At 60.3% G+C, this 27,455-nt stretch overlaps 1 protein-coding gene across 2 annotated transcripts in view; it reads left to right on the top strand.

The window, feature by feature from the left end:
• MYOM2 (myomesin 2) overlaps window positions 1-27,455 on the top strand; it is a 50,519-nt gene that overhangs the window by 8,745 nt on the left and 14,319 nt on the right. For both annotated transcript variants that reach the window (XM_079779013.1, XM_079779014.1), the window contains 18 exons: window positions 2,174-2,262; window positions 2,351-2,401; window positions 4,386-4,550; window positions 5,069-5,230; window positions 6,765-6,906; window positions 9,270-9,469; window positions 10,329-10,382; window positions 11,751-11,878; window positions 13,340-13,523; window positions 14,604-14,778; window positions 16,808-16,929; window positions 19,598-19,785; window positions 20,725-20,851; window positions 20,964-21,142; window positions 22,930-23,044; window positions 24,496-24,652; window positions 24,735-24,841; window positions 27,178-27,222. In XM_079779013.1, the coding sequence (XP_079635139.1) occupies window positions 2,174-2,262; window positions 2,351-2,401; window positions 4,386-4,550; window positions 5,069-5,230; window positions 6,765-6,906; window positions 9,270-9,469; window positions 10,329-10,382; window positions 11,751-11,878; window positions 13,340-13,523; window positions 14,604-14,778; window positions 16,808-16,929; window positions 19,598-19,785; window positions 20,725-20,851; window positions 20,964-21,142; window positions 22,930-23,044; window positions 24,496-24,652; window positions 24,735-24,841; window positions 27,178-27,222 (2,390 nt within the window). The remainder of the gene's footprint in view (window positions 1-2,173; window positions 2,263-2,350; window positions 2,402-4,385; window positions 4,551-5,068; window positions 5,231-6,764; window positions 6,907-9,269; window positions 9,470-10,328; window positions 10,383-11,750; window positions 11,879-13,339; window positions 13,524-14,603; window positions 14,779-16,807; window positions 16,930-19,597; window positions 19,786-20,724; window positions 20,852-20,963; window positions 21,143-22,929; window positions 23,045-24,495; window positions 24,653-24,734; window positions 24,842-27,177; window positions 27,223-27,455) is intronic.

The raw sequence follows: 27,455 nt of genomic DNA, 5'->3' as shown, positions 1-27,455 counted from the left end.
TCACCCCAGGGCAAGGTGCTTAAACAAAGTGCCCTCAGCGTCCGCCCGGCCCTTCCCCCTCCCCACCCTCCCGGCAGCCCAGGGCAGCCCTCCCTGCACCGCAGTCCGAGGGTGTGGGCTCCGCCCGCAGGTGCGGTTATTTATAACCGTCCATGACCTCCGGCCGGAGAGGTCACACCCTGCACAACAGCCACCAAGAGGCGAGCCTCCTGCCCTGGGGGGGGGCGGGGGGCAGCAGCAGGCAGGGGCTCGGAAGGCTTGGGGGGCTGTGGCCTGTGCACAAGCAGGGGGGGGGGAGCTGAGGGCCCGCCCCCTGCAGGGCCACGCGGGAGGCCGGCTCCCAGCTGCTGCGCCCCAGCTGCTCCTCACTCCCCCGGCGCTAATTGGGGAGCTCCCAGTGCTGAGTGTTAGGGCTCTCCCCGTTAATGCAGAGGCAGGTGAAAAGCAGGTTAAATCCCCGGGAGGAGCTGTGGGGGGGGGGGTGCGGGGAGGCTTGGCAGGCTCCTCCTGGCTCCCTGCAAGCAGCTCTCTCACCTCACAGCCCGCCCCTCGCACACCCTCCTGGGGCGGGGGGGGGGGGGGGGGCCAGGAGCAATGAATCCCGGTTCTCAGAGCTCCGAGACCCGGTGCCGCTGGGGTGTGGAGGCCTGGAGGAGATGGAAGCGCATCTTTGAACTTTGGGTCCAGGAATTCAGTGGGTGCTTTTTAATGAAGGACAGGCAAGAAACATACAGCCCCGGCCTGTGTAGCTCAGTGGATAGAGCGTCACATACAGCCCCGGCCTGTGTAGCTCAGTGGATAGAGCGCCACATACAGCCCCGGCCTGTGTAGCTCAGTGGATAGAGCGTCACATACAGCCCCGGCCTGTGTAGCTCAGTGGATAGAGCGTCAGCCTGTGGACCAAAGGGTTTGATCCCGGCATGAACCTCGGTTGCAGGCGCCTTCCCCGCCCAGGACCTGGTCAGGGCTCGTGCAGGAGGCAACCAATTGGTGTGTTTCTCTCACATCGGTGTTTCTCTGTCTTTCCCTCTCTCGGCCAGTCTCCCTAAAAACCAATGGACAGGTATCCTCAGGTGAGGAGGAACACAAACAAACAAAAACGAGTTAAAGCTGCAGAGCATTTTCAAATGCATTGTTTTATCTAATCACTAAAGTCCGCTGAGTGAAGTGAGGTACTCAATAGGTGTATTCGAGCAGCTTAAAACACACACTGTTTAGCCCTGGCCAGCTTGCTCAGCGGTTAGCGTGTCGGCCGGCGGACTGAAGGATTCCTGGTTTGATTCTGGTCAAGGGCACGTACCTCGGTTGCAGGCTCCATCCCTGGCCCTGGTCAGGGTGCATGTAGGAGGCAACCAATCATCGTGTCTCTCTCACATCCATATCTCTCTCTCTGTCTCTCCCTCTCCCTTCCACTCTCTCTACAAATAAATGGAAGAAATATCCTTGGGTGAGGGTTAACAAAAATAATACCTACTGTTTATCCTCTATAATAAAAGGCTAATATGCAAATTGTCCCCTTGGGAGTTTGACCGGGAGACTTGGGAGTTCGATCGCTCACTATGATGTGCGCTGACCACCAGGGGGTGGCGTGGAACATGGCGGTGACCAGCGGCAGTGCCATGCACTGAGGGAGTGAGGGAAGGAGGAGGCGGGGAGGCGGGGGAACCTGGTCGGCCCTGATTGCTGGCCAGGCCTAGGGACCCTAACCATGCACGGATTTCGTGCACCGGGCCTCTAGTTCGTTATGAAGTCGGGACCAGACCTCACCGGCGTCGGTACTGAACACCTCGTCCCGGGACAGGGCTGGTGGTGTTCTTAGGCACGACTTTCGTGAACAAGGACCAAGGCCACGTGGCTGCTTTCTTTCTTTTTTTAAAATATATTTTATTAATTTTTTACAGAGAGAAAAGGAGAGGGATAGAGAGCTAGAAACATCGATGAGAGAGAAACATCCATCAGCTGCCTCCTGCACACCTCCTACTGGGGATGTGCCCGCAACCAAGGTACATGCCCTTGACCGGAATCGAACCCGGGACCCTTGAGTCCTCAGGCCGATGCTCTATCCACTGAGCCACACCGGTCAGGGCAACGTGGCTGCTTTCAAGGACGTGGTGTTCAGAGGCAGGTCGCCTGCTTCTGTGGGATGGCCGACGGCTGGCTTTTTCTCTCCCAGGGCGAACTTCGATGACACGGCCACGTACTCCGCGGTGGCCACGAACGTGCACGGGCAGGCATCCACCAACGCGGCCGTGGTGGTGAAAAGTGAGTGAGCACCCCGGGGTCGGGGGCGGGGGAGGGGCACGCCCCCACGCCCTCCGGCTCTCTCTGCCCATCCCCCGTTGCCTTTCAGGGTTCCGAGGGGAAGAGGAGCCGATCCACTCGATGGGACTCCCGATTGGCTGTAAGTCGACGTTTCCCCTTTTGGGCGGAAAAATGTATACTGACATAGCACATCGTTTAAAATTCTTCTTTTTTTTTTACTATATCGATTTTTACTGATTTCAGAGAGGAAGGGAGAGGGAGAGAGAGAAACATCAATGATGAGAGAGAATCACGGATCAGCTGCCTCCTGCACGCCCCACACTGGGATCGAGCCTGCAACCGGGCCTGTGCCCTGACCGGGAATCGAACCCTGACCTCCTGGTTCATGGGTCGACGCTCAACCACTGAGCCACACCGGCCATGCTTAAAAGTTATTTTCTAAAGGTGAATTTTTTTTAAAAGTTCGAACGGCTCTCCAAGCCGCAGCGTCTGCTGGCGCGTGCTCGGTGCCGTCCTGTGGGGACCGTGGCGCTTTCCGTTGGGAAAAAGCTTGAACCCACATCCTTGACGGGACACAGACCGTGGCCGCCCTTTGGGTGGAGGATGGTTTTCCTTTCCCCAAGCCCGGCTCACTGGTAAGGCGCAGCGGGCCCGGGCCCTGAGCGGCGCCCGGCCTGCCAGGACGGCCACGGGCGAGGCCCACACGGGGACACACCTGCGCCTCCACCTCCTGCCGCCCGTCACTCACGCCACGTGGTTCCCTTTCCTCCGCCGCCGTGTCCCAGGCGGAAGTGAGCGTGTGTCCCCGTGTCCCAGGCGGAAGTGAGCGTGTGTCCCCGTGTCCCCCGTGGAAGTGAGCGTGTGTCCCCCGTGTCCCAGGCGGAAGTGAGCGTGTGTCCCCGTGTCCCAGGCGGAAGTGAGCGTGTGTCCCCGTGTCCCAGGCAGAAGTGAGCGTGTGTCCCCCGTGTCCCAGGCGGAAGTGAGCGTGTGTCCCCGTGTCCCCCGTGGAAGTGAGCGTGTGTCCCCGTGTCCCCCGTGGAAGTGAGCGTGTGTCCCCCGTGTCCCAGGCGGAAGTGAGCGTGTGTCCCCGTGTCCCAGGCGGAAGTGAGCGTGTGTCCCCGTGTCCCCCGTGGAAGTGAGCGTGTGTCCCCGTGTCCCCCGTGGAAGTGAGCGTGTGTCCCCGTGTCCCCCGTGGAAGTGAGCGTGTGTCCCCGTGTCCCCCGTGGAAGTGAGCGTGTGTCCCCCGTGTCCCAGGCGGAAGTGAGCGTGTGTCCCCGTGTCCCACGTGGAAGTGAGCGTGTGTCCCCCGTGGAAGTGAGCGTGTGTCCCCCGTGGAAGTGAGCGTGTGTCCCCGTGTCCCAGGCAGAAGTGAGCGTGTGTCCCCGTGTCCCACGTGGAAGTGAGCGTGTGTCCCCCGTGGAAGTGAGCGTGTGTCCCCCGTGTCCCCCGTGGAAGTGAGCGTGTGTCCCCGTGTCCCAGGCAGAAGTGAGCGTGTGTCCCCGTGTCCCCCGTGGAAGTGAGCGTGTGTCCCCCGTGGAAGTGAGCGTGTGTCCCCCGTGTCCCCCGTGGAAGTGAGCGTGTGTCCCCCGTGTCCCCCGTGGAAGTGAGCGTGTGTCCCCGTGTCCCAGGCGGAAGTGAGCGTGTGTCCCCCGTGTCCCACGTGGAAGTGAGCGTGTGTCCCCCGTGTCCCAGGCGGAAGTGAGCGTGTGTCCCCCGTGTCCCCCGTGGAAGTGAGCGTGTGTCCCCCGTGGAAGTGAGCGTGTGTCCCCCGTGTCCCCCGTGGAAGTGAGCGTGTGTCCCCGTGTCCCAGGCAGAAGTGAGCGTGTGTCCCCGTGTCCCCCGTGGAAGTGAGCGTGTGTCCCCCGTGGAAGTGAGCGTGTGTCCCCCGTGTCCCCCGTGGAAGTGAGCGTGTGTCCCCCGTGTCCCCCGTGGAAGTGAGCGTGTGTCCCCGTGTCCCAGGCGGAAGTGAGCGTGTGTCCCCCGTGTCCCACGTGGAAGTGAGCGTGTGTCCCCCGTGTCCCAGGCGGAAGTGAGCGTGTGTCCCCCGTGTCCCCCGTGGAAGTGAGCGTGTGTCCCCGTGCCTGACCCGTGGGCCCTTCCCGTGACCGTCCCTTCCCTCGCAGTGCCCTTGCCGTCCGTGGTTCCGTACACGCACTTCGACGTCCAGTTTCTGGAGAAGTTTGGGGTCACCTTCCGGAGAGAAGGCGAGACGGTCACGCTGAAGTGCACGCTGCTGGTGACGCCGGACCTGAAGCGGGTGCAGCCGCGCGCCGAGTGGTACCGGGACGGTGAGTCCGGGGGCCGGCAGCCCGGGGGGCCTCCCTCCACGTGGGGAGACCACAACTTTTGTTGCTGTTAATCCTCAACCGATGTTATTTTCCCATTGACTTTTAGAGAGAGCAGGAGGGAGGGGGAGACAGAGACAGAGAAACACGGATGTGAGAGAGACACATGGATTGGTTGCCTCCCACATGCACCCCGCCCGGGGCCGGGGGTAGAGCCTGCAGCAGAGGTAGGTGCCCTTGTAGGGAATCGGACCCGAGCCCCTCCAGTCCACGGGCCGGCGCTCTATCCACTGAGCCACACCGGCCAGGGCTGGGAAACCACGTGATCGGGGCCTCGCTCTTCTTGCCCGCGTGGACCTCTGCCCGTGCGGCAGCGCCCACATCCCCGTCGATGCCTCGCTTTCTCGTGGGCTCTGCGAACCCGGCTTTCAGGTCGTGGAGCCCAGGGGCCGTCCCCCGTGGGCACGGCGGGCGCGGGCCGAGGTGCGAGCGCTCCGGTGCTGACCCCCCTTCCCTCGCAGACGTGCTGCTGAAGGAGTCCCCGTGGACGCAGATGTTCTTCGGGGAGGGCCAGGCCGCGCTGTCCTTCAGCCAGCTGAGCAAGGATGACGAGGGCCTCTACACCCTCCGGATCCTGTCCCGCGGTGGCGTCAGCGAGCACCGCGCCTTCCTGTTCGTCAGAGGTCGGTGGGCGGGCTCCGGCCGTGGGGCTCCGGGGCCTGGGCCGCGGGGGGACCTCGGGGAGAGGCAGGCCGGGCGGGCAGGTGGGGTGACGGTCACCTGTCCCAGGCGTCCCGGGAACTCTGAATGGGACGGAAATGCTGGCTCCACGTCCTGAGCCTCAGCTTCTAGTCGCTGAGGACGAAGCAGGACCGTGACGTCAGGGTGGGGGTTGGGGGGAGCCCAGGTTCCCTTGGACTCGGCACCGAGGTCTCCGCGCTCTGGGGGTCCCGCTGCTGCCTTTCAGCTTCAGAACGGGCCGCCCCCCCTGCACGGGGGCACACAGCGGGATGAGCGAGCGGAGGGCGGGCGCCCCAACATTTGCTCAGAACTTGCTGAAAACAGCTCGGAGGGTTCCTATTCTCTAAGGACTTTGAAATATCAAAGCGTCCACGGTCACATTTCCCAGCTGCTGAAAAGGCCACATTTTTGCTATTCTTTCTTCTGTGAAACTTTTTTCCTTTTTTTGTTTTTTGTTTTTGTTTTTTGAGAGAGAGTGGAAGAGAGAGGGAGAGACAGAGAGAAACATTGATGTGAGAGAAGCACATCGATTGGTTGCCTCCTGCACGTGCCCTGACTGGGGAGGGGCCTACAACCGAGGTACCTGCCCTTGACCAGAATCGAACCCGGGACACTTGGGTCCGCGGACCGACGCTCTATCCACTGAGCCAGACTGGCTAGGGCCATTTTTTTTTTCTTTAATCCTCACCCAAGGATATTTTCCCATTGGTTTTCAGAGAGAGTGGAAGGGAGGGGGAGGAGGTGGAGAGAAACATTAACGTGAGAGAGACACACTGATTGGTTGCCTCCCTCACACAACCTGACTTGGGCCGGGGATAGAACCCGCAACACAGATATGTGCCCCCGATGGGAATCGAACCCGAGACCCTTTCATACACAGGCTGACGCCCTAACCGCTGAGCCGCGCCGGCCAGGGCTGTCCCCCGGATTTCTGACGACACGACACGGCGTGCCAGCAGGCCCTCCAGGGGACGCGGGCCTCAGTTCGGGATCCGATCACGGAAATTCAGAGCTGAGCACGTTACAGAGGACAGAAGGCGTTGCGTTCAGAACGCCTGTGTGTTTACATCGCCTGTCCCCATCCATCACAGCCAAGGACGCTCAGCCACTGGGTGTGAGGGTTGGACGGGGTCCTGTCAGGCAGCTGGGCGTCTGAGTTTGAAGAAGTTGTCATCAGGCTTTTTTTTTCCCTCTTTTTAATATGTTTTCATTGATTTCAGAGAGGAAGGGAGAGGGAGAGGGAGATAGAAACGTCCATGATGAGAGAACCATTGATCGGCTGCCTCCTGCACGCCCCCCACTGGGGATGGAGCCTGCAACCCGGGCCTGTGCCCTCAACGGGAATGGAACCGTGACCTCCTGGTTCATGGGTCGACGCTCAACCACTGAGCCACGCCGGCCCGGCTCAACAGGCTTTAAAATGTCCCGCCCAGGGACTCTCATCACAGGCCCCCTCTCCTCTCCCTTCCCCACCAGACGCGGACCCGCTGGTCACAGGAGCTCCCGGCGCGCCCATGGACGTGCGGTGCCACGACGCCAACCGAGATTACGTCATCGTCACCTGGAAGCCGCCCAACACGACCTCCGAGGGTGCCGTCATCGGCTACTTCATCGACCGGTGAGTGCCTTGCGTTCTTACAGGTGGGGTGTTCCTGAATGTTCCATGAAATACACGGACAAGGTATTGGATAAGATTTCCTATGCTCGGCTCACGACACCGTTCTTTAAATAGATTTTTAAAATTGATTTCAGGGAGGAAGGGAGAGGGAGAGAGAGAGAAACATCAATGAGGAGCGAGAACCATGGATCGGCTGCCTCTGGCACGCCCCCTACTGGGGATCGAGCCCCAAACCCGGGCATGTGCCCTGACCAGAATCGATGAACTTTCTTCGCCACAACCAAGCTACGTGTTTAGCTAAAATGTTCACGTCAGGGTAATATTTCCATCCCCGGAGTCAGACCTGAAGCACGGTGGGGTCGGTCAGGGTTTACCTGGAATTAGAAAAGCAAAAAGCAAGAGCTGTTTTCAGTTTTCCTGCGACATTTGATCATTTCCCCAACTCTCTGGCCGTGTGGTTTCATGCACCTTCTCAGGTGTTAATCCCTCGTTAGAAAGATGAAGATACAGCCCCGTTGGCGTGGCTCAGTGGCTGAGCGTCGACCAATGAACCAGGAGGTCGAGGTTCGGTTCATGGTCAGGGCACAGGCCCGGGTTGTGGGCTCGATCCCCAGTGGGGAGCGTGCAGGAGGCAGCCGATTGATGACTCTCTCATCACGGATGTTTCCATCTCTCTCCCTCTCCTCCCTCTCTCTGAAATCAGTAAAAACATAAAAAAAACAACCCAATAAAAACACAGAACTTGGCTGCAGCAGGTTAGCACGTGCAGAGGAATTTCATCAAAAATTCTGCCTAATTAGGGAAAAGAGAGTGGATTCCTTTTTCAAAAAATATATTTTATTGATTTTTTTTTTTTATACAGAGAGGAAGGGAGAGGGATAGAGGCTTAGAAACATCAATGAGAGAGAAACATCGATCAGCTGCCTCCTGCACACCCCCTACTGGGGATGTGCCCGCAACCAAGGTACATGCCCTCAACTGGGATCGAACCCGGGACCCCTCAGTCCGTAGGCCAACGCTCTATCCACTGAGCAACACTGGCCAGGGCGAGAGTGGATTCCTTTTGAAATGAAGATGCAGCCTGACACTGAGCTGCTCAAAAGGCTGGTTTGTTCAACTTAATTTCTCCTGGGAAATCCAACGTGAAGTGCTGGCATTTAAATATCTCCGCCTTTGGGAAATAAATGGAGGTCCATCATGTCCAGATTTCTGGTCAGAACTTAATGTCTTCTTTTCTTTTTGGTTGATCACCTGAGGATATGTTTCCATTGATTTTTTAGAAACAGTGGAAGGGAGCGGGGAGGAGAGAGAGAGAGAGAGAGAGAGAGAGAGAGAGAGAGAGAGAGAGAAAGAAAGAGAAACATCGATGTGAGAGAGAAACATTGGTAGCTTCCCCACATGCTCTGACACGGGCACAGTATTGAACCCGCAACCCGGGTAAGTGCCCTTGACAGGGAATCGAATCTGCAACCCTTTGGTGCATGGGTCACGCTCTAACCACTGGGCACACCGGCCAGGGCAGGACTTGATGTTTTCGGGAGACTTCCAAATTCCACACGAGAAGCCTGCTAGAAAGACGCCTTACTGTTACTGGAGGGAGTGGGAGCCAGCTCAGGGAGACCCTCTGGGCTTGGTCGTCAGGCCCCCCTTTGGGCCGTTCCCCTCTGCAGCCCGGGCAGCAGATGGGCTGGGGAGCTGAGGGCACCTGAGGCTGTTCAAGAGCTACCGAGGGAGGATGGGTCTGAGATCTGAGACAGTTTCCCCAGGAGTCAGGAGCTGATCCTCGCCTGTACGCTGCAGAGGCTCGGGAATATACTCTCTATTTCCTGACTAACTGTCTTCTAACGTTTATTTATGCTATTTGTGTAAATCGATATTTTGATGGCATCAGTTTTGCCCATGTGAAATCTTTGCCTTTTATAATTGTTATCTATTTGTATAAAAGCCTAAGCGACCGGTTGACCATTCCACCGGTAGCTATGACGTGCACTGACCACCAGGGGGCAGACACTCAACGCACAGGCATGGAAACGTGGAACAGACTGATGAATCTCAGAGGGAAGTGGGGGAGGGGAGGAGGGAAGAGATTAACCAAAGATCTTATATGCACACTAGAGGCCTGGTGCACGTGCACCTGAGGGGTCTCTCAGCCTGATCTGCAAGGATCGGGCAGAAACCGGCAGTCCGACATCCCTCAAGGGGTCCCGGATTGCGAGAGGGCGCAGGCCAGGCTGAGGGACCCCACCAGTGCACGAATCCATGCACTGGGCCTCTAGTATATTATATATGTCCAAATAGGTATACACTCCTATATAGTCATTACTCGGATGTAGTTGCTACTCTTGCCTCTTTTTTCTTTGAAGGTGTGAGGTGGGAACTAACAATTGGGTTCAGTGCAATGACTCCCCCGTAAAAATCTGCAAGTACCCCGTGACGGGGCTGCTGGAAGGGCGGTCTTACGTGTTCCGTGTCAGGGCGATCAACAGCGCCGGCGTCAGCCGGCCGTCCCGAGCCTCGGAGGCTGTGGCCGCCCTCGACCCTGCTGACCTCCAAAGGTTACAAGGTGGGTCCCTAAAAGGTCAGGGTCCAGCTGGGACCGGGGCACATGGGGCCGTGTTGTGTGATTCTTCCTTTCTCCCTGCCCCCGACAGTGTCTGAGCTTCGAGGACATGGTCATGGGCGGGAGGGCCAGAGAGGGCCGGGGTGTCCCGTGGTCTCCCGTGGTCTCCCGTGAGTGCCCTGGGGAGTGGGAGGCGGGCCACGGTGTATACCTCAGGGCACCTTCCTGCCGCTCTCCACCGGAACCCAGTTACCTGGAGAACTGGGCTTTGCCAAGCCTACGGAGGGTATAGTTTCAACACACGAGGCGGCGGGTGTTGAAACCAAGCCACTCTGTTTTGGAATTTTAATTTCACACGATGCAGGCTCCCTAATGGGATGGGACCCTAATTATGCTCTTAAGGGTGCCCCTGCGTGTCCCTTACCTGCATGGCTCTCGAGTCCACTGCAAAGAGCTGCAAGGGCTGAACATGGTGGGGACCATTTCCCCAGAGGCAGCCCCGGTGACCTCAGGGCAGGCAGCATGCCGTCCTCATCGGAGCAAAGGCGATGCGTACCTCCTAGGCAGCGAGGGAAATGGTGCTTTTTAAATGTTTCTGTTGATGTCAGAGAGGAAGGGAGAGGGAGGGAGAGAGAGAGAGAAACATCAGTGATGGGAGAGAATCATGGATTGGCTGCCTCCTGCACCCCCCCTTCTGGTGTTTAATCCCGCAACCCGGGCTTGTGCCCTGACTGGGAATCCAACCGTGACCTCCTGGTTCATGGGTCGATGCTCAACCTCTGAGCCACGCCCGGCGGGCAAAATAGTGCCTTTTCAAGGGACCTTTGGACGTCAAACTTAGCATCAACCTTTCTCTCTGCAGCCATCCGTTTGGGGGAAGATAAAGAAATTGTGATCTCTCAGGATGACCTGGAAGGTAAGTTGCTCTCACACCCCAGGGACTGAGGTTGTGATTGGAGGCAGGAGAGGGGGAAAGCGCTTGCGTGACAGGGACACTCTTACAGGTAAACATAACACCAGGGGGCCAGACCTGCAAGCTTAAGGCCTGGGGAAGCTGAAAACCATACAAGGCAGAACAAGGGAGCGAGGATGGGAGTCCAGATGTGGCCGCGTCGTGGACACTGTTGTGTTATGTGGGGTCCAGGAATGCATTCTTTTGGGGACGGGGAGAGACGCAACCAAACCCACGCCGAGGCCTGAGGACTGGCTGGAGCCGGTTCCCCTCTCACACCGCCCGTTCCTGGGCGGGTGCTCAGTATTGTCTAGGCAGAAGCTTTACTTCTAATACTTCACTCAGCGGACTGGCCTTACCCGTCAAATCATGTCCCTGTTAGACTTACACGCTTCTTCATATTCCTCCCACAGACGCCCAGAAAGGCCGACTTACCGAGAAGGAGGATCTAGCGTTATTGGTCCGAAATCCAAAGATTTTAGTCGGGCCCGTAGTCAGAGGACAAAGCATGAACGTCCTACATAATAAAAGCCTAATATGCTAAGTGCCCGGTCGTCCAGTCGGCCGTTCAACCAATCAAAGCGTAATATGCTAACGATATGCTAAGGCCACTCAACTGCTTGCTCTGACGTGCACTGACCACCAGGGGGCAGATGCTCCAACTGGTAGGTTAGCTTGCTGCTGGGGTCTGGCAGATTGGGACTGAGCGAGACGGGCCAGACACACCCTGGAGCCCTCCTGCGGTCCCTCCCAGGCCCCAATCGTGCATCGGTGGGGTCCCTCAGCCTGGCCTGTGCCCTCTTGCAATCCGGGACTCCTCAGGGGATGATGTCGGAGAGCCGGTTTCGGCCCGATCCCGCAGGCCAGGCTGAGGGACCCCACTGGTGCACGAATTTGTGCCCCGGGCCTCTAGTATAAAATAAAAGTAATTCACTAACATGGAGCTGCCACCTAAGGAGATACACTTGGACTCCTCTCCAAATGGCCGCGGTCCCACCGTGTCCCCAGAGGCCCCACGCGGGGGGTCTGCTGGTTGTTTTCCTATTTGCCCCAAACGGTGCTCCGTGGCCGTCCCTTCTCGAAACCACAGCCAGGGGGCTTCTTGTGGCTGACCCCCCACCCCACGCCCAGCAGGAACCCTGGCCGCCTGGCTGGCTCCTGTCCCGGGAGCTGGCTCGGGGCAGAAGCAGGAATGCGGTGGTCTTACCGGGCCTGCCGCCTCGGCTCCGGGACAGTCCGCTCAGCGTGCTGACTGCCCGCAGAGACGTGCGGCTCCTCCGTGGCCCCACCCGCGGCCGGCCTCACCCGCGCTCACCGCTGTCTCCCCTCCAGGCGACGTGCAGATCCCGGGGCCCCCCACCAACGTGCACGCCTCAGAGGTCAGCAGGACCTACGTGGTCCTCAGCTGGGAGCCGCCTGCTCCCCGGGGCAAGGAGCCCCTGACCTACTTCATCGAGAAGGTACGCCTCCCATCCCGAGACCGCCAGTCGCTGCGGCCGCTGTGCCACGCGGTGGGCCTTAGAGACGGGCCGCTACCGAGTGCCCGTCCCAGAGCCCCGTCACAGAGCCCCGTCACAGAGCTCCGTCACGTTCTCGGAGGGAAGCTCCTGCCGGCCCACCTGCGGGTGATGAGCAAGGTCACCGGCCTCCGGGAACTGGCCCGGCTCTGCCCCCCGACCCACCCCCTCTGACGCCCCGTGAGCAAGCTTGTTCCGTCCCCTCCCGTCAGGAGGCTGAGTCCCCACCTATAGGGAGGCCCCGGACTTAGTCTTCCCCCCAACGCCAGGCTGCCAGGCCCCGAGGAGGATTTGTTCAGAAGCCGTGTGGCCACTAGGTGGCGACCTGTCGAGGGATTCACACTTCCGGTGGCCGCGGCCAGGCAGGCCTGCTCTGGACAGACACAGAAACAGCTGGTGGCCCTGGCCAGGCGTTCTCAGGGGTTAGAGTGTCCGCCCAGGGACTGAAGGGTTGTGGGTTCGATTCTGGTCAAGGGTGTGCACCTCAGTTGCAGGCTGGATCTCCCCTCTGGTTGGGGTGCGTGTGGGGAGGCAACCAGTTGATGTGTCTCTCTCACATGGATGTTTCTCTACCCCCCCTCCCTCCCTACACTCTCCCTAAAAAACAATGGGAAATATCCTTGGGTGAAGATGAACAACAGCAAAAACAACAAAAAAGGAAAGAAAATAGCTGGCATGTTGTGGCCCTGGAACACACGTATCACATGTGCCCACACATGCACACACAGATATGCATGCACACACAGATACACATACAGATACACATGCACACACATATATGCATGCACACACAGATACACATACAGATACACATGCGCGCACACACACATGCACACACAGATACGCATGCACACACAGACACACATGCACATACAGATACACATACACACATGCACACACATACACACATGCACACACAGATACACATGCACACACAGATACACATACACAGATACACACACACAGACACACATGCACACACACACACATGCACACACAGATACACCCAACAAAACTTACACCCTTTCCACGGGCCGTGCATCCCGTTCGGGTCGCCTGTCCTTTGCTCTCGAAGCGCAGGTGTCAGGCTGACGCGCGGTGACGCCCTGGGCCGCGGCCGCCTTGGCAAAGCCTCTGTCGTCGCGCGAAGCCGTGGCCGTGTCTCTGGGGAACAGAGTTAGGTTACGGAATTACTCGCTTTCGAGTAAGAATTCTGTCGGTCAGCATTTTCCACTTTAAATAATTCTCACCTCCTCAAACCGGCTTCCCTTTCACACACATCAGAAAAGGGGTTTCAGGGCCCGGTGTCCGAGTGGGGATGGGCACCCCACCGTATGATGACGGTTCCCTCCGACCCGCTGGGGGGGTCGGGTCGGCCCCGTCACAGTCCCCGTCTCCCCGCAGTCCATGGTCGGGAGTGGCAGCTGGCAGCGGGTCAACGCCCAGACGGCGGTCCGGTCGCCGCGCTACGCCGTCTTTGACCTTGCGGAGGGGAAGCCCTACGTGTTCCGAGTTCTGTCTGCAAACAAGCACGGGCTGAGCGACCCGTCGGAAATCACGCCCCCCATCCAGGCCCAGGACACCACAGGTGAGCGGTGGCCGCGCGGCCGGGGTTCGGGACGGGCCCTGAGCGGGACGGCGGCGGGTGCCCGCGGCTCTGTGTGGTGAAGACACCAGCGCCGCATAGGAGTTACATTCAAGGGGCCTGAGCGTTTCACGTGACCAGAGAGGAGAGCTCCCTCGTCCTCGCTTTGGTCAGTTCTCAGCGTTTCTCCAGAGTCTCATCGTAGGGACTGAGGAATGGGTCACATACACTTTTAGGCAATGATCACTTTAAAAAAACCCCAGTCCCACCCGGCCGGCGTGGCTCCGTGGCTGAGCATCGACCTGTGAACCAGGAGGTCACGGTTTGATACCCGGTCAGGGCACATGCCCGGGCTGTGGGTTCCATCCCCAGTGGGGGGCGTGCAGGAGGCAGCCGATCCATGATTCCCTCTCGTCATGGATGTTTCTATCTTTCCCTCTCCCTTCCTCTCTGAAGCCAATAAGAATTATATTTATAAAAAATCCCAGTCCCTAGATGGACTGGAGTTTTTTGTCTATATGGTTGAAGTCCCCTCTCTGGTGATGTCAAATGCCAGATGAGGTGCAAATCCCTAGTCCAGTGGTCGGCAAACTGCGGCTCGCGAGCCACATGCGGCTCACTAGCCGCGGTTTGCCGCTCTGTGACTAATGAGTTTGCCGACCACTGTCCCAGTCAACTCATGGTTTGAGTCTGAGTTCCTTCAGAGATGCACGGGATGGGACGGTGACTGATGGCCTTACGTGGCAGTCTTCCATTTCCACAAAGTTACTACCCACTTGGCCAAAGCGCGCGTGTCACCAGAAGATCCCTCAGTCGTCCGGGTGGAGGGACGGATGATTTCATGATTGTACCCCCTTTTCTGTGGGGTCAGGCGGGGCCTCAGGAGGACAGAGACGCCTGGCAGGCACCCCTGGGCGCTCTGAGGGTTCGCCCACCCTCGTTTTCCTCCTCCTCGTCCACATTTTATCTAAAGGCCCAGGCTTGGGCCGCCAGGCCCTGTGGACAGAGGGGCTGGGAGGTCGTGGTGTGTCTTCTGAAACTCCAGTATCACTGACCGTGTCCCCATCCGTCTCCCCTGCGAAGTCACCCCCTCGGCGCCCGGCCGGGTCCTTGTCTCTCGGGACACGAAGACGTCGGTCGTGGTGGAATGGGACAGGCCCAAGCATGACGAGGACCTACTCGGCTACTACGTGGACTGCTGCGTAGTGGGATCCAACGTCTGGGAACCCTGCAACCACAAGCCCATCAGCTACAACAGGTGTGGCCCCTCTCCCCGCCTCCCCGAGGCCCCGGACCACTGCCGGGGGCGAGGTTCAAGAGGCAAAACTGAGCTAGGAGCCACAGGGCACCGTGGGCAGCGTGTCCCGCGGTAGACACGCCTCGGAGAAGGCTGTACACGTGAACTAGGAGCCACAGGGCACCGTGGGCAGCGTGTCCCGCGGTAGACACGCCTCGGAGAAGGCTGTACACGTGAACTAGGAGCCACAGGGCACCGTGGGCAGCGTGTCCCGCGGTAGACACGCCTCGGAGAAGGCTGTACACATGAACTAGGAGCCACAGGGCACCGTGGGCAGCATGTCCCGCGGTAGACACGCCTCGGAGAAGGCTGTACACGTGAACTAGGAGCCACAGGGCACCGTGGGCAGCGTGTCCCGCGGTAGACACGCCTCGGAGAAGGCTGTACACATGAACTAGGAGCCACAGGGCACCGTGGGCAGCGTGTCCCGCGGTAGACACGCCTCTGAGAAGGCTGTACACGTGAACTAGGAGCCACAGGGCACCGTGGGCAGCGTGTCCCGCGGTAGACACGCCTCTGAGAAGGCTGTACACGTGAACTAGGAGCCACAGGGCACCGTGGGCAGCGTGTCCCGCGGTAGACACGCCTCTGAGAAGGCTGTACACGTGAACTAGGAGCCACAGGGCACCGTGGGCAGCGTGTCCCGCGGTAGACACGCCTCTGAGAAGGCTGTACACGTGAACTAGGAGCCACAGGGCACCGTGGGCAGCGTGTCCCGCGGTAGACACACCCCGGAGAAGGCTGTACACGCTGCGTCTGTCTCGTTCCCACGGGTGTGGGTTTTGAAGGCGATGAGCCAGTTCCCAGGCACCTGGCTTAGGGGGGTTCCTGCCGGTGACCTAACCAGCATTAAAGATTTGCCTTGAATGGAGAGATAACACAGCAACCGTGATGTGAAAGAGGTTTTGTTTTTCCGTTTTAACTTTCTGAACGTTTGAAGTTGCTCCGTTCACAGAACTGGCCGTCTCTTCTCCAGCCAGCCACCGGGACAAATCCCAGGGTGTGGCTCCTCCCCGCGGGGGCGCCGGTGCCTCCATCCGCTCTGCCATCGATTCTCCCCAGCTTCCCGCGGAGCGGGCGGGGGCGTCCGAGTGAGTTAGGCGTCCCCAGGGCACGCTGTCCATGGTGGCCACGTTACCAATTATGGCTCAGCTGTCATTCCTTTCAAACTTCTTTATTTTTTACGAAAATGCTTGGGAAAGCCGTGGCTAGGAAAAGATGAGATGTAATTGAGGAGAATAGCAGGTTTTACTCACTGTCCTTGGCTAGAACACGGAGGGTTGTCTGAGAGCAAAACCCTCAACACAGTTCTCTGGCGGAGGGGTTTTAGAAATGGTTACAACGTTGCAGACTCCATTAGATACATGACACTTTATAAATTATAATTTAAATGATAAATTATACATTTACTGAGCACTTACCACAGGCAAAGCACCTGTGCTGAGGTCTTTAAAAAAAAAAAAAAAATATATATATATACACACACATACATACATATACACTGAGTGGCCAGATTATTGTGATCTCTGAACGCATAATAACCTGTCCACTCAGTGTATATCCTATATAATAAAAGGCTAATATGCAAATTGTCCCCTCGACCAGGAGTTCGACCAGCAGGCAGGCTGGCTAACCGCCCAGGTCCCCTCCCCCTGGCCAGGTTGGCCGGACCCCACCCATGCATGAATTCATGCACTGGGCCTCTAATACACACACACACACACACACACACACACACACACACTCTGAGTGGCCAGATTTTTATGCGTTCAGAGATCATCATAATCTGGCCACTCAGTGTATATATATTTTAAATATATTTTTATTGATTTCAGAGAGGGGAAGGGAGAGATAGAGAGATAGAAACATCAATGGTGAGAGAGAATCACTAACTTAAACAATAAAATAAACCCTCCCGAACCCCATAACGGCCTGTTTTTGTGAAGGAGGGAAAGGCCACGGCCGGCAGCCACGCCCCCTGTCTCCCCAGGTTCGTGGTGCACGGCTTGACCACGGGCGAGCAGTACATGTTCCGTGTGAAGGCGGTGAATGCCGTGGGGACCAGCGAGAACTCACAGGAGTCGGACGCCATCAAGGTCCAGGCCGCGCTCAGTAAGTCACGTGCTGCTCCCTGTCCCCGCGCCAGGGCGTGCGCTTCTGCACGACACACACGTGTGCTGCCGTGTGCAGGGTCACCAAGAAAGGGTGGTGTGAATCGCCCCCCAGGGAACATGGGGTTCTGCGGGAACCGCTCACCCAGGCTCCTGCCTCGGAAATGCCTGTGTGCTGATTAGCCACATGCTAACCACATGCCAAGGAAAGCCATTCCCGCTCACGTGCTCACATTAAAGTATATGGTGCGGGCCGGTTTCTCCCGTCAGCCGGAGCTGAGCCAGGCAGCGCCAGTGGCCTTCGGAGCGTCCTCTGTTTGAGGGACTTCAGTAAACGGCCCCTGGGGATCGCAGGTGTTCATGTAACTTCCGGCTTTGTTCCCAGTCACCTTAGGACATTGTTATTGTGATGGAGCTGACCATCACGTCCCGGACTGCAGGACGGGCGGGAACTGCGGGCGTGTGAGCTGCTGTTCTGTGACTGCCAGCCACGTGGGCTCCACGGAGCTCACCACAGGCCTGCGCACAGTCAGGAGGTTCTGAGACAGGCCGCTTTATGGGCCACATTTGGGGCATAGCAGGATCTTTGCATTTCTGAGAAATACACTTCGCTATTTAATTATTTTTTTCTCTGACGCATTTTACCATTTTCAGCAATTAAAATCTCTCTTCTGAGGATCATGTTTCTAGAATGCCAAGTCTGATAACATGTGGGTGGGCAAACAGAACAACAAAAGTGAATTATCGCTTTGTCTCAGGGTCCTCATTCTATCTCCGTTCTCCTGAGGGACTTTCAGACACTCGCTCCCCTTTTTAAGTCATTCCGGCGAGCTGAGAATCAGTTATTTAAGTTCTCATCCTATATTCCGGCGAGCTGAGAATCAGTTATTTAAGTTCTCATCCTATATTCCGGCGAGCTGAGAACCAGGTATTTAAGTCCTCATCCTATATTCCGGCGAGCTGAGAACCAGGTATTTAAGTCCTCATCCTATATTCCGGGAGCTGAGAATCAGGTATTTAAGTCCTCATCCTATATTCCGGCGAGCTGAGAATCAGGTATTTAAGTCCTCATCCTATATTCCGGCGAGCTGAGAATCAGGTATTTAAGTCCTCATCCTATATTCTGGCGAGCTGAGAATCAGGTATTTAAGTCCTCATCCTATATTCTGGCGAGCTGAGAATCAGGTATTTAAGTCCTCATCCTATATTCCGGCGAGCTGAGAATCAGGTATTTAAGTCCTCATCCTATATTCCGGCGAGCTGAGAATCAGGTATTTAAGTCCTCATCCTATATTCCGGCGAGCTGAGAATCAGGTATTTAAGTCCTCATCCTATATTCCGGCGAGCTGAGAATCAGGTATTTAAGTCCTCATCCTATATTCCGGCGAGCTGAGAATCAGGTATTTAAGTCCTCATCCTATATTCCGGCGAGCTGAGAATCAGGTATTTAAGTCCTCATCCTATATTCCGGCGAGCTGAGAATCAGGTATTTAAGTCCTCATCCTATATTCCGGCGAGCTGAGAATCAGGTATTTAAGTCCTCATCCTATATTCTGGCGAGCTGAGAATCAGGTATTTAAGTCCTCATCCTATATTCTGGCGAGCTGAGAATCAGGTATTTAAGTCCTCATCCTATATTCCGGCGAGCTGAGAATCAGGTTTTTAAGTTCTCATCCTATATTCCGGCGAGCTGAGAATCAGGTATTTAAGTTCTTATCCTATATTCCGGCGAGCTGAGAATCAGGTATTTAAGTCCTCATCCTATATTCCGGCGAGCTGAGAATCAGGTATTTAAGTCCTCATCCTATATTCCGGCGAGCTGAGAATCAGGTATTTAAGTCCTCATCCTATGCTGAGAAGAGCTTGCTCGCAGCTCACCTGAGTCTCAGGTAACAGAGGGCGCCCGGATGTAGGTGACTCAGCGTTGGATGTAGGCGACTCAGCGTTGGGGTGAAGGGGGAGCAGAGACACATCCTCTCCACCTGGGAGAGAAGAGGGTCCCGCTCCCACCGGGGTTCACACGGGAGCCCCGACCTCATTCTCGCCGGAAGCCTGAATTTGATGACCCTGCAGGAGAGGGAGGCTCACTGGGCCCCCTGGCCGTGGGCGGCTGCCGCTCCTCACGGGGGGGAGGGGATGGGGGGGGAGGGACCAGCCCCGCCAGGCTTTCCTCGCCGGCGGGCGGAGAGTCCTGTTTCTGTGTTCAGGCCACTCTGATGCCATCGTTGCCCTGGAATCTTCCGAATAGTGGGGGGCGTGTTGGGAAGTAGCCAGAGTATATAGGAGAGGATTTTAAATAGATTTTATTGATTTCAGAGAGGAAGGGAGAGGGAGAGAGAGATACACCATTGATGAGAGGCATCATGGATCAGCTGCCCCCTGCATGCCGATACCAGGGATGGAGCCTGCTACCCTGGCACGTGCCCTGACCGGGAACCGAACCCTGACCTCCTGGGTCATAGGTCAGCGCTCATCCCCTGAGCGCACCGGCTGGGCTCTGAGAGCATTTTCCAACTTTCCTTGAAAAGAGAGAGAAACAAAGATGGTTACAAGGTCGCCAAGAAAGGGGCCGAGGGCCAGCGCCCAGGGCCACACCCCGTGGCTGCCACGTGGGCGGCGTGGTGGACGGGGACAGGGCCGCGGAGGGAGTAACGCACGTGTCCCCGCAGCCGTCCCGTCCCACCCGTACGGGATCACGCTCCTGAACTGCGACGGCCGCTCCATGACGCTGGGCTGGAAGGAGCCGCGGTTCAGCGGGGGCGCGCCCGTCCTGGGCTACTTCGTGGACAAGCGCGAGGCCCAGCACAGGAACTGGCACGAGGTCAACGCGGCGCCCGTGACGGAGCGGCTCCTGACGGTGGGTGTGGGCGTCGTGGGCTCTGCGGGGCGCACGCGGTGGCCGGCCCCTCGGCCGCTCCGAGCGCGGGGACAAACCCGGATGACACACCGCCACCTCCCGGGCCGTGGGGCCGGGGCCGTGGGCGGGAGGGTCTCGGGGCCGGGGCTGTGGGCCGGGGCCGTGGGGCCGGGGCCGTGGGGCCGGGGCCGTGGGGCCGGGAGGGTCTCGGGGCCGTGGGGCCGGGGCCGTGGGCGGGAGGGTCTCGGGGCCGTGGGGCCGGGGCCGTGGGCGGGAGGGTCTCGGGGCCGTGGGGCCGGGGCCGTGGGCGGGAGGGTCTCGGGGCCGGGGCCGTGGGGCCGGGGCCGTGGGCGGGAGGGTCTCGGGGCTGGGGCTGTGGGCCGGGGCCGTGGGGCCGGGGCCGTGGGGCCGGGAGGGTCTCGGGGCCGGGGCCGTGGGGCCGGGGCCATGGGCGGGAGGGTCTCGGGGCCGTGGGGCCGGGGCCATGGGCGGGAGGGTCTCGGGGCCGTGGGGCCGGGGCCGTGGGCGGGAGGGTCTCGGGGCCGTGGGGCCGGGGCCGTGGGCGGGAGGGTCTCGGGGCCGTGGGCGGGAGGGTCTCGGGGCCGGGGCTGTGGGCCGGGGCCGTGGGGCCGGGAGGGTCTCGGGGCCGTGGGGCCGGGGCCGTGGGCGGGAGGGTCTCGGGGCGTTTTCCTTTCCTTCTGAGAAGCAGCGCGAGGAGGAAGGGCAGGTGAGCGAGTGGCGGGCAGCCCGGTGGTGACGCCGTGGTGCCCGGTGCCCAGGCCCCGGCATGGCCCCGGCAGGTGCCTGACCTGCTGGGTGGGGGGCAGTCGGGGAGCCGGCAGGCCCCGCCTCGCGGTCACTGTCACCCACAGGCACGCTGCCCCGCCGCGGCCGGCAGGCGCTTTCCTCGGCGTGTGACGGACTCTCACCGTCTGGCAGGTGGAGGGCTTGACCGAAGGCGCATCCTACGAGTTCAAAATCGCTGCCACCAACCTGGTGGGCATCGGGCAGCCCTCGGACCCCAGCGAGCTCTTCAAGTGCGAGGCCTGGACGGCGCCGGAGCCGGGTAGGGGCCGCTCTCCTGGGTCCCCCCCCCCCCGACCTGCCTCGCACCCGGGGGACTGCGAGAGGGGACTCCCTGCGTGCAGGGGGGCTGACCGGGTCCCCCGCTGCTCCAGGTCCCACCTACGACCTGACCTTCTGCGAGGTCAGGGACACCTCGCTGGTGCTGCTGTGGAAGGCGCCCGTGTACGCGGGCAGCAGCCCCGTGTCCGGGTACTTCGTGGACTACAGGGAGGAGGGCTCCGAAGAGTGGACCCCCGTCAGCGAGGCGCCCACGGCTCATCGCTACTTGAAGGTGAGGCGTCCTGTGCCACTGCCTGGGAGCCGGGCTCGATCCCGTGGCAGCAGTGCCCGGACCGTGGGGGCCGAGGGGACCCTCAACGCCGCGGCCCTGGGGACCGTGGCGCGAGCTTCGTTCCTGCCCCGAGCGCGGCCTCGGCGCTGGACGGCACTGAGCGAGCGGGGCTCAGACCTGCCTGTGGGCGGGCGCCGTCCACGCCGTCCACGGGGCGTGGGTATTGATCATTCTCCCCTCCCGGGCCCCGCACTGACTACTTAGCTCACGGATGGCTAATAAAGGCTTTTGAAGAAAATGTTTTTATTGATGTCAGAGAGGAAGGCAGAGGGAGAGAGAAGCATCAGTGATGAGAGAGAATCATGGATGGGCTGCCTCCTGCACGCCCCACTCTGGGGATGGAGCCCACAGCCAGGCACGTGCCCTGGCCGGGAATGTGTGTGCACGTACAGACACACACACACGCACACACACACACACATCTTTACAGTTTTACCTCTGGCAGAATTGTGAGGGGACATTGCTCTGTCCTCCCTGCAAATCCCTCTATGTTAGCCCCTCCATTGGCCGGTGGCCGGGTCATGTGACAGCCGCCCTGAGACCCGGCCCTGGCTCTCCGCTGGCTGCCACTGTCTCTTTGGGAGCTGGGCTCGGGGTGTGACAGGTAGGAAGCGACGTGTCCGCCCTCAGAGACAGGCCACGTCGCGCTGGGCATTCGCTGCACCCGGGGTGCGTGCGGGCCTGGCCGCCACTCCCGGAAAGCAGTGGACGATGGGAAACAGCGTCCGTCCCTTTTGAAGGAACAAACCAGCTTCTGCGAGTCCAGCGGAACCGATTCGTTAGGCGTCTAGCAAATGCACGTTCACGTGTGGTTACCCGTGCAGGTCCCGGCGCCCGTGGCGAACATCGGGTAACAGGAGATGGCCCCATTTGTGGTGGCCCCAAGGGTGGGACAGGGGCACAGCTGACATTCACTTCAACGTTCTCGGTAGCCCCATAAGATTATGTAAATGACTCCACACATCAGATTAGAAGCTAGATGGTCTGATTTCAATTCTGCTTTAAAATACACACAGAGAAAAGAAAGAGAACGTGTCAGAATCATCACAAATCGCCCCGGCCAGGTGGCTGCATTGGTCGGAGCATCCTCCCTCCCCCGACCGGCCCCCGTACACCGAAAGGTCACGACTTCCATTCCGGGTCAGGCACAAGCCTGGGGTGGGGGGTTCAATCCCTAGTCGGGCGCCAACAGGAAGCCATAGATGGATGTTTCTCTCTCACGTTGATGTTTCTCTCTCTGTCTCTCTCCCTTTCTCTCTCTCAAATCAATAGAAGCATATCCTCATGTGAGGATTAAAAAGAATTGTGGCCAACCTGTGTTCCTGCAGTCAGGCTGAGTGGGCGTCTGTCCAGCTGTTTGGGCTGACGACACACAGTGATTCCGACTAGAGGAGTGCGATTTTTTTCTAAAATGTACACATTTCTATTGATTTTAGGGAGGAAGGGAGAGGGAGCGAGAGAAACATCAATGAGAGAGAATCATGGATCGCTGCCTCCTGCATGCCCCACACTGGGGATCGAGCCCACAGCCCAGGCCTGTGCCCTGACCGGGAATCGAACCGTGACCTCCTGGTTCCTGGGTCGATGCTCAGCCCCTGAGCCACGCCGGCCGGGCAGGAACACATTTCTTTATCTTTAAAAAGAAAGCATATTCATCACAAATTGTGAAAAATAAGACAGTTCCCTTCATTTCTCTATCCTCGCGGCGTTTCCCCCGCCACCTCCAGGTGTGTGACCTGCACCAGGGTCAAAGCTACGTCTTCCGAGTGCGGGCGGCGAACGCCAGCGGCGTGGGGAAGCCGTCGGACCCGTCGGAGCCGGTGCTGCTGGAGGCCAGGCCGGGTGAGCTGGGACGGATGGCAGGCTTCGGGCGCGGGGGCCCCGAGTTACCCCGAGTTACGGCGTGAACGTGGACGAGCCGTGACAGGTTTGGAAGCTGTTGGAGGGCGGGGACACAGAGCAAGTTCTCAGGGCCGCGGGCTCTCCCGCTGGGACAGGCGAGGGCACGCTGGGTCCGGGTGGGACGTTAGAACAGGTGAGCACGTGATGGCGGCTTTACCTCACCGGGGTCTGCACAGGAAATGACGCGGCCTGGTGGTTTTCGGTTGCAAGCGAGGAGGCCAGGAGGTGGCCCCGCAGGGACCGGGGACGTGCTTCTTTGTTTTTAGTTTTTAGTTTTAATTTATTTTGTGAATCCTCACTCAAGGGTATTTTTCCCATAGAATTTCTTTAGAGGGAGAGATGGAGGGAGAAACACTGATGTGAGAGGGACACATCGATGGGTTGCCTCCCGCTGGCGACCCGCACGGGGCCAGGGATTGAACCTGCACCGAGGCCCGTGCCTTTGACCGGAAGTGGAACCTGAGGCCCCTCGGTCTGAGGGCCGGTGGTCTAACCACTGAGTCCCCGACCAGGGCCAGGGTGTGCTTCTGGGGGTGACGGGAGCTCCCGGGATGCAGAGGAGGCGTCTGAGCTCGAAGGGGTAGAGCCGGCTGGAAGGGCAGGGGTCTCTCGCCCTCCTCTCCCTGGGCATCGGCTGCATGGGATTCTCCGGCTCTGTGCCTCCCGTCGCCCCGTCTCCCGTCTCCCTGTCGCCCCGTCGCCCTGTTGCCCCATTGCCCCGTCTGCCCGTCTCCCCATCTCCCCGTGGCCCGTCTGCCCGTCTCCCCGTCTGCCCGTCGCCCCGTCGCCCCGTCGCCCCGACCAGCAGCCTCTGTGGCCTGTTCTCAGCCCCTCACCCAGAGGGGGGGCGTCTCCTCCATCCCAGTCCTCGGAGGCGGTTCTCCCCGGCCGGGAAGACGGGAAGAGGGGGGCAGGTGTCCATCTTGGTCAAAAAATGACAAAAAAGCCTCCTCTTCCCCCTCGAAAAGGCTGGAGCGGGGGGGGGGGAGGGGGAGTGTTCCCTGGTGTGGCCGTGTTGCCTGGGCCCCGGGAGCGGCCAGGGGTTGAGCTCAGAGAGAGAAGGATCTTCGGGGCCGGGAGTGACAGCCCCCAAGGTCACCCAGCTGTCCTGAGCGCAGGAACATGGTGACTTAGAACACACCGCAAAGCCCCCCATTCCCCCCCATCCGTGTGCGGCCCCCCATCCGTGTGCGGCCCCCCATCTGTGTGAGGCCCGCGGTCCCTGTGTGGCTGGAGCGGTCGGCTCTCCCCGGCCGTCATGCCCTGGGTGGACGGTGAGCAAAGCGGACGATTCCCTGTCCGTGTCAGGCCCCGGGGCAGGCCTCTGAGAGAAGGCCCACAGGCAGCGTGTCCCTCCGTCCCGCGTGGTCACCTCGGTCCTCGCTCCGCAGGCACGAAGGAGGTCAGCGCCGGGGTGGACGAGCAGGGCAACATCTACCTGAGCTTCGACTGCCCCGAGATGACGGACGCCTCCCGGTTCACCTGGTGCAAGGCCTACGAGGAGGTCGCCGACGAGGAGAAGTTCCAGGTGGAGACCGTCGGGGACCAGTAAGTCGCAGCGGCGGGCGGCGGCCGCGACCCCTTAGACACGGACGAGCGGGCATCCTGACGCCCGTCCGCTCGCCCGCAGCTCCAAGCTGTACTTCAAGAACCCGGAGAAGGGGGACCTGGGGACCTACTCGGTGTCCGTGAGCGACACGGACGGGGTGTCGTCCAGCTTCGTGCTGGATGAAGCAGGTACGGTGTGCGGGGCGGGCCTCTTCCGAAGCTGGGCTCCGAGGCCCAAGACGCGTTTCCTTGGGACAAGGGGGTGTTTGTGGGAGGCGGGGTGGGGACCGTGCAGAGAAGCCGAGGTTCACTGTGGAAATGACACCAGCTCTCGGGCCGTCCGCGTCCTGCGCTCGGCGGCTTGGGCAGCAGGGGGCGCACTAGCACGCACGTCCTTACATGATGCCAGGCCCACGCGGAGCGAGGGGCCTCCCTCGTCCGCCCACCGTCAGGTAACGGGAAAGAGGAAGCACGCCTGTGCGTGTCTCCGTGTGAAAGCCTTTAACGGCCGTCGCGGATCTCCCTCCCGCGCAGGGGGAGACGCGGAAAGAGGACCGTCCCGCCGTTCACCGGGACCCGGGCAGGGGCAGTGGCTTCTGTGGGTCGCGGGCCGAGCTCAGGCGGATTCGCTCCTGCCGGGTCACGCACCTGTCCGACCCTCACCTGCCTGTTCCTCGGGCAGGGCCAGCCGCACCAGACCTTTTTTTAAAAAAATGTTTTTATTGATTTCAGGGAGAGGGGGGGAGAGGAAGAGAGAGAAACATCAGTGATGAGAGAGAATCATGGATCGGCTGCCTCCTGCACGCCCCACACGGGAAGAGCCCACATGGGTTCTGACCGGGAATCGAACCGTGACCTCCTGGGTCATAGGTCGGTGCTCGGCCACTGAGCCAGGCCTGCCGGGCAGGGCACCATTTCTGTAAGAGAACCGTCAGGGAGGTGGGCGGACGGGCAGCAGTGGGCAGGACCCCCGGGTCTCCACAGCGCTGAGGCCAGGCCTGGCCTGCGATGCCCGCCCTCTGCCCGCCTTCCTGGAGCAGGAGGCCCGCTCAGCAGCTGCTCCGTGGTTGGCGGTGCTAAGAGCTGGTCCTCAGGAGGCCTGACCCAGGACGGGTGCGGGGCGGGGGGCGGGGGCGGTTTGGGGAGGGGGGAGGCCAAAGTCCCGTGGGGAGGATGCATTCTGGTGGCCGCAGGCACCTGCAGGGAAGTCAGGCGGCTCCTGCAAATTTCACAGGACTCAGCAGGGGTAGGGGGTGCCCCTGTCTGCTTCCCGGGGTGCACTGTGCGCCGGCCCTGGATCCTGCTCTCCAAACTGCCTCTTCTGACCCCACGCAGTGGTCCTCAGATACCCCCAAACATCCTGAGAAAATTCTGGAAAGCGCGCCCCTCTGCACCGTTCCAGAGGTGACAGGTGGCGTCTGAGCCTGGACCTGAGCTCGTTGCCAGGGTGACGGTTCCCGCATCCCTGATAGTGAGCGCGGCTGGTCAGGGACAGCGGGCAGGCTCAGCTCCGGGTCTGTGGCCGTCCCTCCGGAGCCCTGATGGGGGGGGGGGGGGGGGTGGGCAGCTGCCAGCCCGGCCCCGGGCTGCTCCCCTCCGTCAGGAACGGCCTGGGTCCGCTCTCCGTTCAGACCCGCGCTCACACGGGCTTGTGGCCGGATCTCCTCCTGAGCCCCAGCTGGGAGGGCGGGAGCACGGGAGGGGCAGGGGCGGCGGGGGCTGGGCCTTCCGCCTTTGGAACTCCGGCCTCCAGGAGCAGTGCGCCCGCGGAGGGAGGGGTCCTCGTGGGGACACCTGGTGGGGCTCAGAGGGGGCGGCGGCCGGCACCACCGGACCCTTCGCAGCCGGGCCCACCCGAGGGCAGCGCTCCTGTGGAATGAGCAGACCGGGGCAGACGTCTCTTCCGGGCCTGACCGCGCCCCACCCCACGCCCCTGCACCCCACGCCCCTGCACCCCACGCCCCTGCACCCCACGCCCCTGCACCCCATGCACTGCACCCCATGCTCCACCCACACGCCACGCCCACACCTGGCCCCGCCCACGTACCCCACCCCATGCCCCTGCACCCCATGCACTGCACCCCATGCTCCACCCACACGCCCCGCCCACACCTGCCCCCGCCCACGTACCCCACCCCATACCCCTGCACCCATGCCCCACCCACACGCCACGCCCAGTCAGGCCCCGCTCACATCTGGCCCTGCCCCCACACGCCCCTACACCCACCCACACCTGGCCCCGCCCACATGCCCCGCCCCCACGCCCCCACAATGCTCCCGCCCCCACAATGCTCCCGCCCACACCTGGCCCCGCCCACACCTGGCCCCGCCCACACCTGGCCCCGCCCACACGCCCCGCCCACGGGCTGGGCCCTCGCAGGTGTGCGCTGACCCCGGGGACAGCCCCGCCTCCTTCCCTCCGCGGGGCTTCCTCCCGTCCTCCGTCCAGTGTGGGGCGCTCCGCCGGGGCAGCCCCCTGACCTGTGCACGGGGTCCACGCCCACGGCACCTTCTCTTCCTTGCAGAGCTCGACCGTCTGATGGCGCTGAGCAACGAGATAAAAAACCCCAGTGAGTGAGCCTGTGGGGGGCGGGGCGGGGCGGGGCGGGATGTGGGGGGCGCCCGGCTTTGTGTGGGGGCCCCTCCCCTCAGCCCCCAGGCTGGCCACCTGCTCACTTAAACCCAGCGCCAGCTTTGACTGTGGCTCGCAGAAACGTTCCTGGCGCGGCGAGTTTTGAATTTGGGGTTCAGGGTGGCTGCCGGCCGAGGGGAGCCTCGGTTGCTGGATCCCACGGGACGCAGA

The sequence above is a fragment of the Cnephaeus nilssonii genome (assembly GCF_951640355.1).
Source record: "Cnephaeus nilssonii genome assembly, chromosome: 8".
Classification (NCBI taxonomy): Eukaryota; Metazoa; Chordata; class Mammalia; order Chiroptera; family Vespertilionidae; genus Cnephaeus; species Cnephaeus nilssonii.
Note: the sequence above shows the minus strand (reverse complement) of the source record. Positions and strands in the feature narration are given on the sequence as shown.